A 17572-nucleotide genomic window follows, 5' to 3' on the forward strand; every position below is an offset into this window, starting at 1 on the left:
CTGAAGCAAAGTTCTTAACCTGAAGCACTATTTCTGGGTTAGCGGAGTCAGTAACCTGAAGCGTATGTAACCAGTATGCTACCAGTCCAGGGCCTAGTCGAGCACCCTATACTAAAATGAATACCACATAAATGAATGAATGACTAAAATGAATGACTAAAAATGAATGACTAAAATGAATACCACATAAAGGGGACACAGAAAGAGCCAAACTCCTCAATGCCTTCTTTGCCTCAGTCTTCTCCGATAAAGAAAACAATGCCCGACCTGAAGAATTTGGAGCAAATGATTCAGCAGATGAAACACAGCCCAGAATAACTAAGGAGATAGTACAAGAATACTTGGCTAGTTTAGATGTATTCAAGTCTCCAGGGCCAGATGAACTGCATCCAAGAGTATTAAAAGAACTGGCAGATGTGATCTCAGAAGCACTGGCAGTCATCTTTGAGAATTCCTGGAGATCAGGCGAAGTCCCGGCAGACTGGAGGAGGGCAAATGTTGTCCCTATTTTCAAAAAGGGGAAAAGAGAGGACCCAAATAATTATTGCCCAGTCAGTCTGACATCAATACCAGGGAAGATTCTGGAGCAGATCATTAAGCAAACAGTCTGTGAGCACCTAGAAAGGAATGCTGTGATCACCAATAGTCAGCATGGATTTCTGAAAAATAAGTCATGTCAGGCTAACCTGATCTCGTTTTTTGACAGAATTGCAAGCCTGGTAGATGAAGGGAACGCAGTGGATGTAGCCTACCTTGATTTCAGCAAGGCATTCGACAAGGTGCCCCATGATATTCTTGTAAAGAAGCTGGTAAAATGCGGTCTTGACTATGCTACCACTCAGTGGATTTGTAACTGGCTGACTGAACCCAAAGGGTGCTCATCAATGGTTCCTCTTCATCCTGGAGAAGAGTGACTAGTGGGGTGCCACAGGGTTCTGTCTTATTCAACATCTTTATCAACGACTTGGATGATGGACTCAAGGGCATCCTGATCAAATTTGCAGATGACACCAAACTGGGAGGGGTGGCTAACACCCCAGAGGACAGGATCACACTTCAAAACGACCTTAACAGATTAGAGAACTGGGCCAAAACAAACAAGATGAACTTTAACAGGGAGAAATGTAAAGTATTGCACTTGGGCAAAAAAAAAAAAAATATGAGAGGCACAAATACAAGATGGGTGACACCTGGCTTGAGAGCAGTACATGTGAAAAGGATCTAGGAGTCTTGGTTGACCACAAACTTGACATGAGCCAACAGTGTGACGCGGCAGCTAAAAAAGCCAATGCAATTCTGGGCTGCATCAATAGGAGTATAGCATCTAGATCAAGGGAAGTAATAGTGCCACTGTATTCTGCTCTGGTCAGACCTCACCTGGAGTACTGTGTTCAGTTCTGGGCACCACAGTTCAAGAAGGACACTGACAAACTGGAATGTGTCCAGAGGAGGGCAACCAAAATGGTCAAAGGCCTGGAAACGATGCCTTATGAGGAATGGCTAAGGGAGCTGGGCATGTTTAGCCTGGAGAAGAGGAGGTTAAGGGGTGATATGATAGCCATGTTCAAATATATAAAAGGATGTCATATAGAGGAGGGAGAAAGGTTGTTTTCTGCTGCTCCAGAGAAGCGGACACGGAGCAATGGATCCAAACTACAAGAAAGAAGATTCCACCTAAACATTAGGAAGAACTTCCTGACAGTAAGAGCTGTTCGACAGTGGAATTTGCTGCCAAGAAGTGTGGTGGAGTCTCCTTCTCTGGAGGTCTTTAAGCAGAGGCTTGACAACCATATGTCAGGAGTGCTCTGATGGTGTTTCCTGCTTGGCAGGGGGTTGGACTCGATGGCCCTTGTGGTCTAGTCCAACTCTATGATTCTAAATACAGGCATAAAAGTTTTTTAAGAATGACTCCAGTGAGCGTTCATCTTGCATGCTCAATTTTACACCTTACTCAAATACCTGGCCCTTGTGAGAAAATCTGCCATCTTCTTTACTCTCCAGGAGCTTATGCTAAAATCAAAATGCCCATGATACATTTTGCAGTACATTTGTGTAGCTGACATTCAAAGTAGGAGAAAGAATGGTGACTGGTAAAAAAGTAAAGGACCCCGGACAGTTAAGTCCAGTCGCAGACGACTCTGGGGTTGCGGCGCTCATATCGCTCTATAGGCCGGTGGAACCAGCATTTGTCCGCAGACGGTGTCCGGGTCATGTGGACAGCACGACTAAGCCGCTTCTGGAGAAACCAGAGCAGTGCACAGAAACGCCGTTTACCTTCCCACCAGAGCGGTACCTATTTATCTACTTGCACTTTGACATGCTTTCGAACTGCTAGGTGGGCAGGAGCTGGACCGAACAAAGGGAGCTCACCCTGTCGCGGGGATTCGAACCGCCGACCTTCTGATCGCCAAGCCCTGGACTCTGTAGTTTAGTGGTTTGGAATGATGACTGGTATGAACCTAATATCCCACCTCCAGACTTTATCCCTCCTGTCACTCAATGTGTGCATGCATCACAGATGGTTTTACATGAAACTCAATAATAGAAAACAGTATCCTTCACATTAAGGGTAAAACCTCAGTGCTTAGGACTTGCCGATCGTATGGTCGGCGGTTCGAATCCCCGCGACAGTTCACTCTTGTGTAAGTTAATGAATGATGAGCTTCATTCATATCATTATTCTATAATGACAACAGCAGCAAATAATGTTCATGTGGAGTGAGTGTGGGGCCTGCAATTTCCCCCCACAAATGGGAACAACAGCAGCCTCAGCGTGTTTGTGATTGAGTCAGGTGAAATAGAACCAGGATTGGGGAGAAAAAGCTAAATGGTTCCTTCCTCAATGGTGCTATACCAATTAAGAAAGCACTTCTCCAAACTACTTTGAATGAGGGAAATTTGATGACAGATCTCCCTATTGTGTTGAAGAGGATATAGTAGAGTTGGAAAAGATTCAGAAAAGGACAATCAAAATGGTTAGGGGAATGGAGTAACTTCCTCATGAGGAAAGGTTGTGGCGTTTGAGACTTTTTAGTTTAGAGAAAAGCTGAGCAAAGCTGACGTGGTAGAAGTTTATAAAATTGTATGGCATGGAGAAAGTGGATAACATTGTACTCCCTCTCTCGTAACACTAGCGTTCATGGAAATCCGGTGAAGTTGAGTGTTAGAAGATTGATGACAAACAAATGAAAACAACTATGGGCCTCGCTCCCACAGGAGGCTGTGATGGCCTGCAACTTGGATGGCTTTAGGAGACAAATTCATGGAGGACCAGGCTATCAGTGGCTACTCACCACAATGCTACCCTCTATCTCCACTGTCAAAGGCATCATGCCTCTGAATTTCAGTTGCTGGGAATCACAAGTGGAAAGAGGGCTGTTGCACTCATGTCCAGTTTGCAAGCTTCCCACAGGCATCTGGTCAGTCACTGTGAGAACAGGATGCTGGACTAGATGGGTAATTGGCCTGATCCAGATTCTTCTTATGCCTGTTTGGTCCAATATGTCACATATCCTAAGACCCCCTCATCTGCTCCTTCTTAACTTTGCGCCTGCACAATGGTGCCTGCAAATTGTTATTGCTCTGCATCTAGACATTAGATGTCATCTGGGGACTTTTGTATACTTTTTGTATTGCCTTTGTATACAATGGAGGAAAAGAAAGCAGAACAAAGGCTAACTGGGGAAGTTGGATTCCCTTTTGGAGGAACAGATTTGTGTTCACTGTTGCATCCAGAGTTGCAAACAAGTCGGTGTGCACTACCTGAAGCAAAGTGTACCATTGTAAACTGTGGTTGCAAAAAGCTGTTAAAAGTAAAATAAAAATAAATAGCAGGGCAGCCTGATATTTACTGGCACAGACACAGATAAAAATATTCTTTTGTAATCAGATTAGCACATGAAAACAGTCCCTGTGCATAAGGGGGAAACACTTCTAAAAGACTTCTAGTGAGATATTGCCAAACGCAGCACTAATCAATTGGGACTGGCATGAATGTAAGAACCTAAGGGGACTAAGGGGCATTCTTTGATTCTTGCCACAATGTCAGCAGCTGGAAAATGCATCTCTTGTGTCCTGTTTGCCATGTTAAAAAACAATCCACTTTGGATTAAGTGCAATAGTCTCATCATCATAATACAAACAATAGTTAGAACACATTTGATTGCACTATTAGGACAATTAGGATGCAAGGATATTTTTGTGATTAATATCCAGTGGTGCCAGTTATTTATCATATGTGCAGAGAAAATCAACCTGGTGTATATTATTTTCGAAGCATATATAGATGCTTTCTGGCTCAAAGCAGCCCCTCCCCAACCACATTTCTAAAATGGCAAGCTTTGTATTGGTATTTGAAGCCAAATGACATTATTTTCCTCAAGGCTCAATACAAGGCAGGGCTCAATCCACCTTTCTGGGACCTTTTGTAAAAGCCTGGGGCCAGACTTGGACCACGCCAACTAAACAGCAAAGCTGAAAGGTGATCTGAGGACGCACAAACATATTTTCACTTCACCCTTTTACCACATGATAAACCCTTGCAAGCTGACAGGTTTCTGCTGGTTGCTTTCATGGACATAAGAAATCTCTGACATTTCTACCATCAACAGTGGCCAAACCTGCATCAGAAATGGCACTTCGGCGCGAAAGGAGCTGTCCTGTTTTAGCTGAACCCATGAGGGTTGCAACAGTAGGAAACCATTTTGCCGCCTTAGTTGCGAAGTATGAACAAGTAGCAGACTTGAACCATATTTGAGGTAATGCTGCTAAGGTTTAAAGAAGGGACTGGTGTAAGTGGTGAGAGAAGAGAGAGGCAGGTCTTCTAAGGCCATCATTTCTGGACGGATCCACCCGTTTTAGTTAATTGATCAGCACAGGGGTTAGAACAAAAGAAGTTCCCTAAAGGATTCAGGAGCCCCTACCCTGTTCTCCCACCCTCAAAATGTTTTTCAGGATCTTATTTAGTCGGCACTAGTAGAAGGTATTTTCCTCCATGGGGCTGAAAATGCCTCCAAGTGGGTTTGGAAATTTTGGAACAAGGGATCAACACATGGTGATGTTATGTACTATATATATAACTATATATATATACTACATAACATGGTGATGTATATATAGTACATTTTCTACGTTCCTGCAACTAATAAACATTCCAGCACTGAACATTAACCCTAATGTGATGTACATATTTATATATTCTTCATTTTCTAGCGGCAAGATCTCTGGTCTCCATCATATCTGCATCTTAAAGGCCAGTGGGGTGTAGTAGTTCTAGCTATTCTAGGACCTGGGAGTCCAGGGTTCGGATCCCCACTCAGCCATGACAGGTGACCTTGGGCCAGTCACATCCTCTCAGCCTAACCTATCTCTCAGGGTTGGTGTTGGGATAACCATGAGGAGAAGGAGAATGGGAACCATGTGTACCACCTTGAGCTTGAAAGGCAAAATTGAAATGCAATAACAATAATAAATAAAACAACTTTTTTTGAATGCAATGGCCAAGATCTTCAGTGTCTGGTCTGCACATAGACTTAGGTGTCCTCATTATACATTCTTATATTGCCTAAACAGAACTGACCAGGACTGTATAAGTAAATAGATACTTATTAGAAACGGTATGCCTTGCTTGCTTTTAAACAGGATTCAGGTAAATGAGAGCCAATTCCAAATTTTCCCCAGTAAACTACATTTATTATGCCAGTTCTAATTATCATGCAATCTAGTGGTTTTAAGGCTTATGTTTTCCACACCACTGGGCATCACAAACATTAAAGCATTTTATACTGTAATTATACATCAATGTTTACACTTGGTTATACATATATACAGAAATTATTCACACCTTGCTATTTCCTTCCTTCAAACCAACATAATTTTACTATGAAAGCAGCTTTTTAATAAATGTTATAAGAAATACAGCAAGGCACAATTTTTAAAAATGTGGGGTTTTTTCTGATTACCACCTCAAGAAGCATTGTAGAAAACCAAAATGTTGTACTTAATTCAGTAGAATGTTAACAGTTCTTAATATACAACACTGTGTAGTTGTTTCTTGAAGTGTTGCATAGATTAATCTTGTAAAATTAAAATGAAAGGATGCATTTGTATTTCTTTTGTGTAACTTCCACTGTGTTGATTCAAGAGCACGAGGGACTTTTCCTTTCGCTGCAATCAAATAAAATTCCCATTCTATAACATAAAATACTTTCAATAAACAATATGCATTATACACATAAAATATCAAATTTAATACATAAAATAGGATAATAACTGACATTTACAATTCAGAAATGGTGATCCAGAATAATAATACATTCTGTGGAACTGCAAAATCATTTTTAGAAAACCAAAAAGTTTGTGGCTGAAAAGAAAATACAGAGACATACAAATTTGGAAGGGTAAGTTGTTAAGAGGTAGCTTGGGAAAGAAATCCATATGAAAGCAAATGGTTTTGTTACAAAGCAAAAGTGAAAATTGAACAGGACCAGCATATGCATCCTGGTCACAAAACCAATATGGACAGATCACAGTTGGAAGGAAAATTTATCTTGGGAGTCAAGTGTAACAAAAGGCAGTGATACAATGGAATTAGAGGTCATCCCAGAGTTTAGAGGATGAGCCTGCACTTGAAATGCAGCCAAGTTTCTAAAAGAAAAAGAAAAAGGTAATAGCAGGTTACATGAAGTACATTTTCATTTACAGAACACAAGCCTGTTTCAGACCAACCAAAAATAGCTACTCCATGACCTCATACCAATGTACTTATATGCAAAAAAACAAGAAATGACAGGATACGAGCAACAATTTTTCACAGCCTGAGGTTTAAGTCACTATCAGAGAGATGTCTTTTTATTGATGTAGAAACCTCATTGATTTTTATAAAACAAGATTTAGTTTCAAAAGGCACAGGGGAAATAATCAAGCCTGACCTTTTCCCTCCATCCTGTCCTTTCAGGTGCTTGTGAACTTACCTTCTCTGCCTTTTGCAAGTGTACCAATCAATAGGAATGCATGACTCAATAAAGGCCAACCAACCAAAATAATCTCCAGCCCTAAACCCATTACATGGAAGCAAGTCCCATTAGAATCAGGGGAACTTACTTCCAAGTAATCTGTTTAGGCTTGGGGTGTAAGTAGGTTACACAAACTATTTAAGTTATCATTTATAGTTCCCTGAAGAATAAAACAAGCGAGTCAACAAAGTGAGAGGACTCACACAAACAGTTTGTAAATATAAGATGCTGCATTAATATATCGTGAGAGAAATGAGTGCTTTTTCATTAAGTAGAAATTTCATGGCCTGGAGTTTAGGGTTAACCTATGCAACAAAGAGTCAAAGCTTATGATGAGGATTATGAAGAAATAACTGTCAGAATACAGCTAAGAGATTAGTACAAAGTACCTCTCTCAAGCATTTCCGAGGTGGCACTCCAGGCTTGCATTATATGCCTTCCAAATTAAGTGGAAATAGCTGCTTCTATCCAGGTACCTTCAGCTTTGATCTTATTTGCTGTAACTGACCTCTCTATCTTTTATAGAAAATGGTGCACAAAATTGTAAAAAAAAAAAAGCAAAGCAAAGCAAAGCAAAGCAAAGCACAGGCATGTGGTTTGAACTGGAACCTAATGCATCATTGGGAAGTTTGTAGCATGCCTGTTCTTAAAACTTGTAGTAGTGGGCTTTCAATTAAAAAAGCCTCATTCTAGGACTCTATGCATTTCAAACATCTAAACTTACATCGATATCAGGGAATAAAAATAAAACCACTGGTGGGCTAGTTGTGACTAACATGCATAAACTAACTTCAGTGGGTCTGAGTACAATTCAGTTGGGTACTACCCAGTATTTCTGCCTGGAATCAGGCATCCTGGAACAAATTTGCTGTGATATGTGATTGTCTGAGGATACAGGAAAACCCCCCACATATGAACCGGAATCAGTCACCCAAGAGGATGATCTTTGAGTGGGATCTGGCTTATGCAAATGCTCCATATGTACAAATGGTGGCCAGTTCTAGCACTGTTACAGGAAAAGAGGGGTCTATACCACAGGGAAGGGGAGATGGCTCAGTGGAAGAGCACATTCTTGCATGTAGAAGGTTCCACCTTCAATCTGTGGCATCTCCAGCTCAAAAGATGAAGTAGCAGGCAATGGGAAAGACTTCTGCCAGAGTCAGAGGAAACCATGCTAGACAAAGGGGCACAAATATTCTGACTCGGTATAAGGCATGTTCCTTAAAAAATTCTACAGGTGGGGAGGGTCATGGGTCATACTCAACGCAACAACAGAAGAGTGTGAGATCTCATCTGCTTTGTATATTTATTCTTTGGAAGCTTTCACCTCCACGAGGAAATTAAAAACAACAACAGCAGTGCAGTATTAAACCACACCAGATGACAGGATAGAATTATCACTCCTGATATAGAACTTTTCAAAGCTGCTATTACTTTTGCTTAATGGTCAATTTTATAGCACGGTGCTAAAAGAATGAGATTACAACTTAGATACATTCAGTGGCAAAATAGATTTGCTCACAACAGCTTTATTCTGGCTTGCAGCTGGAGCAAAAATCATGTGAAATTAGTTGAGCTACGTTGGTAAATATGCATACTGTCACCTTTGCGAACTGAGTTTATTTTTAGGGTACACATATACCATAGATAATTTTTTCTCTTAAGTATCACAGCTCCACATAAAATCACACATTTTAATGAGCTTAGCAGCACAGGTGCTCCAGGAGAAAAAAAAATGGTGTTTGCCATTTATCTTTCAAATTAAATAATGTGTTTTTAAATAGTAACTTTTTTCATAATACACTTATGGGAACAACATTTATCTGTCACATTTTAAGAGATGTATTAGTAATAAATGTAAATTACCTTTGGAAAATCAGTAATTAGGCTCATCAAAAAAATAAACAATCTGCCACCAAAAAGATAATCTTTAGCATAGTTAAGTATAATAACTGTTATTTGAATAAGTTAACAAATTAGGATAGATTGCCTCTAATTCATTTCCCATAGCATGAGAGATGAAGTTAAAGTATCGACTAAGCTCTTACAGTGGGGGGAAGGGACTTCTAGAATCCATTGAAAATACAGATACCAGAGCCTTTGGCAGAAAGTTTCCTTTCACTGTAACATAAACAGTACTCTGACCCAGAGTTCCCCAGCAAAATGCGCCTGGACTTCCACACATAAAGCCATCTTGAGGCTGCAATCCCACAAACAAGGGCAGTCTTAGTGATCTGCAGGTGTTGTTGGATTATGACTCCAAGTATTCCTGAACACTGGCAGTGATGGCTTGGGCTGATGAGGTTCTTAGTTCAACAATATCTGGAGGGAAGTATGTTGGCTAACCTTGCTATTCAGACTAACCTGGGAGTATGCCCCATTGAACTCAGTGGGTCTTACTCTGAGTGAACGGGCAACGGTAGTTCACTTGAATGTTAACGTTATGCTGCTCACGCCTTTGCACAATTCACACAAGCGGGTGTTTTCAGAGGTTGAGCTGGCCGTAGCAGCGACTGCACTGTCTCTTAATCTCAGGAGTTCACAAGCAGTTGCCGTGTTGGAATTTCTCCAGAATAAATGGTGCTTGTGTAAAAACTGCAAAACTGTTTTCGCTACACAGAGTGTTGTTAAAATACAGTGTGAATAAATAGTAGTGTTCTGATCACAGATAATGAGGTGGAAAAATGGGCCCATGGGATGGTACTTTGTCAATGCTGGATAGCACAAGAAATGAAATAAGTTCACAGGAGCAGAGGTTGCACTGGAAATACCAATTTTCTATGGACATGTTCCCCAATCCAGCTCAAATTGCACTTTAAAAGGCATTTATGAAATACTAAATTCAAATGGGGGTGCACATCAGGATGTGTATCCCAATGAAATAAATTTAATGCATATAAAATATCCTCCTTTAGATGTAGTTTATGCTCAGAGTTCCTGAACCAGCAAGTAATCCACACAGGGAACTCCGAAGCTGGACTAGGGCATATAACATAGATTTATCATCAAAACAGTGTGTATCTTTGCAGAAACAAATGGTAAAAAGAGAAACCTGTGTTTGTCTTTGGCAGGGGAAAAAGAATCACAGAGACCTGTGGCACTTCAAAAATCATTATGTTTATTGTGACATAAGCTTTTGTAGTCCAAGAAATATTAAACCACAATAACAACAGAATCAGATTACATATGTCTACTCAAAAAATAAGCCTGTTGAGTTAAGTGAGGCTTATTCCCAAACAAGCATGTATAGGATTGTAGCCCAGAGGTACTAGTCCTTAAACTGCCGCAGACTCTTTCAACACAATCCTTTGCAGAGTTAGGGCAATGAAATTAATATTCCTCTCTGCATTTGATCAGGGCGTTACTTGATTCCACTGTGGTAGAGTGTTATGTATATATCCCGTGTTACAGAAGTGGTAAACATTGTAGTTCTGTTGGAACTCTCATGAAATTGCTGTGAGTGCTTCTCCCTTAACTGTGTCATCCTCCTGTTGTTTCTACAGCTCAGGGCAATGGGGGTGCAGGATCACATCATACTTGGGCACCTGCGAAAGATACCACTATCCTCTTCCAAGCTGCCCATACAGTACTTCAATAGAGAAGGGTAATTTTTCTATTTCAGTAGGGCAGTTTGCATTCCCATATAGCAATCACCGGAAAGGAATAGCTTTAGATAGTGCATTTGCATGTGCTGTTCCTTTCTCCTGTCTTACGTGTTTTCTCCAGGCATTTAAGAAACTGGCTAATCTAATGTGTGTGACAGAGCAGAGAACAGTAACAAGTGTACAGTGGTGCCTCGCAAGACGAAATTAATTCGTTCCGCGAGTTTTTTCGTCTAGCGAATTTTTTGTCTTGCGAAGCACGGTGTCAGAAAAGTTTTGGAAAAGCTTCAAAAATCACCAAAAACCTCAAAAAAGGCTACCACACCGCGTTCTATGAGTTGATCCTCGAAGTCAAGCCACAACTGTATTAACGGTGTTAAGAAAAAGGAAACAAACTTGCAAGACGTTTTCGTCTTGCGAAGCAAGCCCATAGGGAAATTCGTCTTGTGAAGCAGCTCAAAAACTGCAAAACCCTTTCGTCTAGCGAGTTTTTCGTCTTGCGAGGCATTCGTCTTGCGGGGCACCACTGTACTTGCTGAGTTGCAGAGTGCTTCCACTTATGTAGGCTTCCTGTGTGATGTGGAACCTTGCTTTTTACAGTGATCTACATCACACAGGAAGCCTCCAAGTTACAGGAAACACTCCAATATAGACAGCCACAATCCAACTCACAGATGGGGATGGGGATGAGGGTGGGGGCCTAGTGCACTCATTGCCGTCCCCTGCCCTCCGCAAATGTGTTAAGCCATTTTCCTGAATGCCTACAGAAGGCTGTAGTGAGTTGGGTAACCTAGAACCAAGAGAGCAAGTGGAGATCCTCTCATCTTAACTTTCCTTCCCCATCAACAGAGGCAGGATCAGCTATATTCACCCTCATGGTGTGGACTAGTTTGCTGTCTCTGAGCAGAGTTACCCAGATAGGAAGCAAAGGGCTATTGAGGAAAGCCCAGAATATACTAGGTTTAACACTCAGTTTCTCCCATCTTCCTTTTCCCCAACATAGTGGGACAGTATTGCATCTATTTTGAATCTGCTTCCACTGATAACTGCTGCATTGCAGAAAGAAGATTGCTACTGATTTCTCTTGGATTCATTGGGTAATTTTGCATAGTACAAATATCTGAGGAAATGCAACCAAGAAGTCTGAATCACACAAGGGCTAGTTCTTTCTTTCTTTCTTTTTTGAGCACAGTACAAAATGAATGCTGTTCACATCAGCTGAAAATAGTATTTAACTAGCTGCTTTTCACAGGGAAGGAAATATGTGAAGTGATCAGCTAGGGATCAGCTCCTGCTTTTGTGAATCTTGACAAATAAAGGTAGTGATTTGAACGCATATTTGCCATTCTCAGCTGATGCTTGTTTATCTGAGTCTGTATCTGTATCTTAAACATAAAAGAAGTGGCCTGGAATGGTTTTTAATTCAAGAGACACAATGCTATGATCTACTCGAAAACTCTGAAAGGCCACACATTTCCTGCTTCATTATAGTCATGTCAGCAATAAGCAAAGCTCGTAGTGTTTAGTACCTACCTCTTTATGAAACAACATGTGTGTCCATGGAGGAATACATTCTACCTCTGTGTATTTATGTGCCTTTCTTTGTGAAGATGCAGGAGGTTTTCTTCACATGTAAGAGTTTTAGTGTCCTGGTGCAAAACATCCTTCTCTTTCAAGTGATCAGGCGTTAATTGAATGGCTTCAGCTGAGGCCTTTATAGAGGAAGCAAAACCTTCTTCAGACCTTGCGATCCCAAGTGGCTCTCCGAGATGATTTTCTTTAGAGTTATTTGGGAAGGAATTCAAGACTGGACATTCATTAGGGATGTCCAGACTCAAAGATTCACTAGCATAACTTAAATTATCTGATATCATCTGGCTAAGAGAGCCAGGCATGCTGATGTCCATTTCCTCACTTAAGAAAGAGAAGCCACTACATTCAGCAGATGTTTTAGGTTCATCTATTAAATCCAGGGCTTCGTATTTTACTTCCACTTCACTGTCAGGAAGATATCCCTGCTGTTCCACTCGTTCATCTTCAGGACAGGCTTCAAAAAAGCATTCAATATTTTCCGCAAAGTCTAGAGGGACTGGAGTGCTGGTCTTTTCTTCAACATATTTAGTTACCTCCCCACAGTCACTGTCATGAGAAGAAAGTGAGAGGTACGAATAAAAATCACCTTTTCTAAGTTGAATGGGCCTGTGAGAATGTTCTAGAACCTTTTCCCTGATCTGGGCTAATGAATGTGGAACAGCTGGTTGTTCACTTTCAGGCTGAGACTTGTTCTTTAAGGCTGTTGAGGCCATGTCAATTATCTCCATCACAAAGTTGTGCACTGAACAATCCTCCTCATTTCTTTTATCAAAAGCAGCAGTTTCACAGCTACAACACGAATCACTACAGCCAGCTGATGCATTTCCTTCTGCTTCATTTGATTTTAAAGATGCACAACAATCTCCACCATGTTCACTAATTCCTGTTCTGCTTTGTTGATCATTTGGTAGCGATTTTGGTAATGCCATATCTGAACCTTTCATATCTGAGTCAAATTCTGTAAAAGGTTTTATAATAGAATGGCCTTCAAACTGAGTATGTTTTTTATATTCTTTCTGAGAGCTGGATATTTTTGACAATTGAGCTGGCTCTTTACCATCCATATGTGAATCATCCGAACTATCAGTAAATGCTTCACAGATACAACATTCATTTTCACTTCCTTTACTAAGTGGGCTAACATTCATGGCAGCAGTTGAAATTTGAATATGTTCTTCCTTTGGACTTTCTTGAGTCATAGTAACATTTCCATTCTCCATGTCATCCACAAAGTGATCTTTGGAAACTTGAAAGCCATCATTTTTCATTTGCCTTTTTGTCCCTGACTCATCATGGCTCTCTGATGTGTTCTTACTGTTGCCATTATTTTTTGAAAGCTTGCGTATGGAATCATTCAAGAATTTTTCAATGCTCAATGAATCTTTTGCTTTCAAAGTCTCATTACTTCTTAAATTCTTACAGCCCTGGATTTCATCATCCAGATTGCACTTTCTCTTCTCCTTTGTCAGATTAAATTTTGGTCTGATCCAAGTGTAGAGTTCATTCTTTATGTAGTCAAGTCCTGAAATTAAATTGCAGTCTTCATAAATATCCTCATCAGTTGCAATACTAGAATCATCATCTTCATCTTTAATGCCTAGCTCTTCCTCAGTCAAGGTGAGAGTAGAACTTGATAGCAAATCACTATCATCTTCATCATCAGTGCAAGCGGAGGTACAGGAAACATTAACAATCATGCTAACGTTGACATCGCTCTCATCAGCTACCGACCGACTGAGGTGTTTTCTGAATGATGCATTTGAATCTGGTGCTTTATTTCTGTGCAGTACAATATCTTCAGAGCACAAAGACAGGTCATCACTGCTGCTTAGCTCAGTGAGAGAAGCCGGCGAATCTTCATTGATAGAGGACGCAATATCCAATGACAACTGGCCAGCCAAGGACATTCTTTGAGAAGTGCTTTGGAGTGTGATATCGGAGATGCTACGCTTTATTTTTTGGTCTAAAGGGCTCTGGATATTTTCTAGGCGATTCAGAAGGTCTAAGGTCCTTTTGCTAAGTTCCCCAACTGAATCACTACTTCCACTTAGGTCTCCAGAGCCATTGCAACTAAAAAGATCTTCATTGCTTTTGTAGGGTGTTAGACAACTCTCCAAGGATGTGCTACGATGAAGCCCATCTCCAGTTCTAAAAACAGTGGGGCCAAACAACTCATTTGTCACCGAAAGGGAGTCTAAAGAAGAGATATGAGATAAAGTTGGGCACAGCTTTGCATTTGTTGGGTCGCTCAGTTTCTTCAAATCCTCCACAAATTCACAGTGTTTGGGGTCTCCATCATCCAAGTTGGTTGAGAAAGCAATCTCATCTGTAGATACAAGTGGCTTGAACTCTAAAGGTTGATGTTCCGATTTCAAGGGGACTTTATCAAAATAAAAGCCATGAAGCAAACTACCCTGCTTATGTGCTTTTTCCGAGTTTGATTGTTTCATTATCATTGGTAGCTTGAATTTGGAACCCTGAAGGTAAGAATAGTCATAAAATGTAAAGACATTGTGTTTTGCTTGTTGCAACTCTTCTGAAGCCTCAGAACCCTGATGGGCGATGCTGCCCAGGCTTTTAGCTCTGTCACTGGACTTTGACTGGGAAGTATTTAAGAAATTAAAATGGATCTCCCCATCCGCTTGCTTTAAATTTTGTTTTATCACATCAACTATATTCCCTAACTGGGAATCTGAAATGCTAGTCACAGAATTACCCTGCTTTCTATCAGTATCATTTTGCAAATGGACATCAGGATTTTGGATAGCTTCTGCCTCACTTCCAATGACTGTTTTATTCTGACTGTCAGAATGCCTACTTACATTTCCACTGTGATACATATAATTCTGTGGGCTTGTCAAAGTGGTCCTGCCCATTAGTTCTGGCAAATTTTTGGTTGGTGACAACAAAGAGTTCTTATTCACATGCTTCTTTAACGTGTCCAAGTGTGTAAGTGTGGAGGATTTGGATGTCTTTTTCATTAGAGATATATGATCTTCCCCTGATAGCTCTACATTGTGAAGGCTGTACACTTGGTAGACTTGTGGACCTGGAGATGCTGTAATGCTTGGGCTGCTGAGGCAATTTTCATGTACAGTGGGGTTTTCCTCCTGTTTGGGACAGTCATTATTACCACATGCTTCATAGGGAGAGTTCAGTTTTGTGTCATCTTGCTTCAGTTCTTGATCAAGCTCATTGAATTCCTCATTAACGCTAATCAACGTATTACTTATATCCATTTCATCCCATTCTAGTGCATCTTCATTTGTGCCATTCAGCTCCATTAAGCTTGGATCGATAACATTCAGGGATTCCTGTTAAAAACAGAGAAATAGAATAATCAGTTAAATCACAAACAGTACATCCCACCTCCATAACTGAAAGTCAATACATAGTTCCTTACTCCTTGTAAAAAGCCCATTTCTCATCAGTTTTGCTATGCTGCATAAAACAAGAGATAAATTACTGAAATACAATAAATAACAGTAAAGAGCAATAGGTAAAGTTCAGAGTGCGGACATAGAAAAGCTCATTCAGATTTTAACTTAGCTATGAAGTTCACTGGGCATTGGGCTGCTAAACTAGAAATCTAGGAATAGTGGTGAGTTCAACAGAATCCCTCATACCTGCTTAACCAAGGATGAACCACATTAAAAACAGCAGTTCCTTCTTTCTCTAGAATCTAGGGATCACCATGCACCATGCATCTCGTCTAAGCTTCAGCCTATTCTGTCTTGTCCAATTAATGGCTCCCAAACTCAAGGTGCTGGTATTGGATCTGGTGAGGTGCCAATCTGCAGTGTATTTCAAGGACTCAACTGTCTGTCCCCCCCACCCATAGCCACAAACAGGATCAGCACCACAAACTCCTCAGGAAACTGGTGCTAGTTTTAGGATGCCTTGGATTATCTGTGTAGAAGACAAGATGAGGTGGGGGTTTTTTTTGGTTATACAGTGGTACCCCGCAAGATGAATGCCTCGCAAGACGGAAAACCCGCTAGACGAAAGGGTTTTCCGTTTTGCAGGCGCTTCGAAAAACGAATTTCCCTATGGGCTTGCTTCGCAAGACGACAGCCCATAGGGAAATCTCCAGGACAGCGGGGAACGCCTCCTCCCGCCGCGCGGCATCGGAACGAAGCTCCGATGCCGGGCGGGGGAGGGGGAACGCCTCCTCCCTTCGCGCGGCATCGGAACGAAGCTCCGATGCCGGGCGGGGGAGGGGGAACGCCTCCTCCCTTCGCGCGGCATCGGAACGAAGCTCCGATGCCGGGCGGGGGAGGGGGAACGCCTCCTCCCTTCGCGCGGCATCGGAACGAAGCTCCGATGCCGGGCGGGGGAGGGGGAACGCCTCCTCCCTTCGCGCGGCATCGGAACGAAGCTCCGATGCCGGGCAGCGGGGGGGGGGAACGCCTCCTCCCTTCGCGCGGCATCGGAACGAAGCTCCGATGCCGGGCGGCGGGGGGGGAACGCCTCCTCCCTTCGCGCGGCATCGGAACGAAGCTCCGATGCCGGGCGGGGGAGGGGGAACACCTCCTCCCGCCGCGCGGCATCGGAACGAAGCTCCGATGCCGGGGGGGGGACACCTTCTCCCGCCGCCCGGCATCGGATGGCTTTCCTGAAGACTTGGGGTGGGAGGAGGGTTTTCCTTCCCACCGCCAACATTCAGAATGCTGTTCTGAATGTTGGCGGTGGGGAGGAAAAACCCTCCTCCCACGCAAGCCCCGGGAACAGAGGGAAAGCGCTGCGCGCCTTCCCCTCTGTTCCCGTACCTGTCCTGAAGGCTTGCGGTGCGGAGAAAAGCCCTTCTCCGCACCGCCAACCTGGCAAGCGGTTTCCCTAGGAACGCATTAATTGATTTTCAATGCATTCCTATGGGAAACCGTGCTTCGCAAGACGAAAAACTCGCAAGAAGAAAGAACTTGCGGAACGAATTAATTTCGTCTTGCGAGGCACCACTGTAATTGCAGCTGGAGAGCCAAGGTTAAATTTCCCCTACTGCAGGCTGTGGTCCCACTCAATGCCCCTCCAACCCAGTATGCTTCAAAGTGATAAATTTAGTGCCATATCTAGTTTGGCTTTTAGAGACAGGGAGTGACTATTCTAACTATAACCATATAACAATCTGACAACGACAGAGGAGACTGTGCAATCATGCTCAAATACTAGGCCGGTACTGAACAGTCAACCCAATGTATAACCTACATGTTTTTGGTTTGTAATACAATATGGTGGTAATAGTACAATGCTTCTCATGGCAACACCACACTAAAAGAGGAAGTCTCAGCATGATTGCTGATGTCCTGAGATATGTGGCTACCTCTGTCAGTTTAGCCAGGACGTCTGTCACCCCTCAGGCAGTGACAA

General features: G+C 42.1%; 1 protein-coding gene and 1 long non-coding RNA gene across 4 annotated transcripts in view; one reads left to right on the top strand and one right to left on the bottom strand.

The window, feature by feature from the left end:
* The window catches only part of LOC309527357, a 67106-nt gene that overhangs the window by 33594 nt on the left and 15940 nt on the right, over positions 1 to 17572 (top strand). The window lies entirely within an intron of this gene.
* The window catches only part of AKAP6 (A-kinase anchoring protein 6), a 249429-nt gene continuing 237526 nt past the window's right edge, over positions 5670 to 17572 (bottom strand). For all 3 annotated transcript variants that reach the window (XM_082213378.1, XM_082213377.1, XM_082213376.1), the window contains exons 13-14: positions 12149 to 15522; positions 5670 to 6645 (exon numbers count right to left, since the gene is read on the bottom strand). In XM_082213378.1, the coding sequence (XP_082069504.1) occupies positions 12190 to 15522 (3333 nt within the window). In that variant the 3' untranslated portion in view covers positions 5670 to 6645; positions 12149 to 12189. The remainder of the gene's footprint in view (positions 6646 to 12148; positions 15523 to 17572) is intronic.

The sequence above is a fragment of the Podarcis vaucheri genome (assembly GCF_965113315.1).
Source record: "Podarcis vaucheri genome assembly, chromosome: 1".
In the NCBI taxonomy this organism is placed as follows: Eukaryota; Metazoa; Chordata; class Lepidosauria; order Squamata; family Lacertidae; genus Podarcis; species Podarcis vaucheri.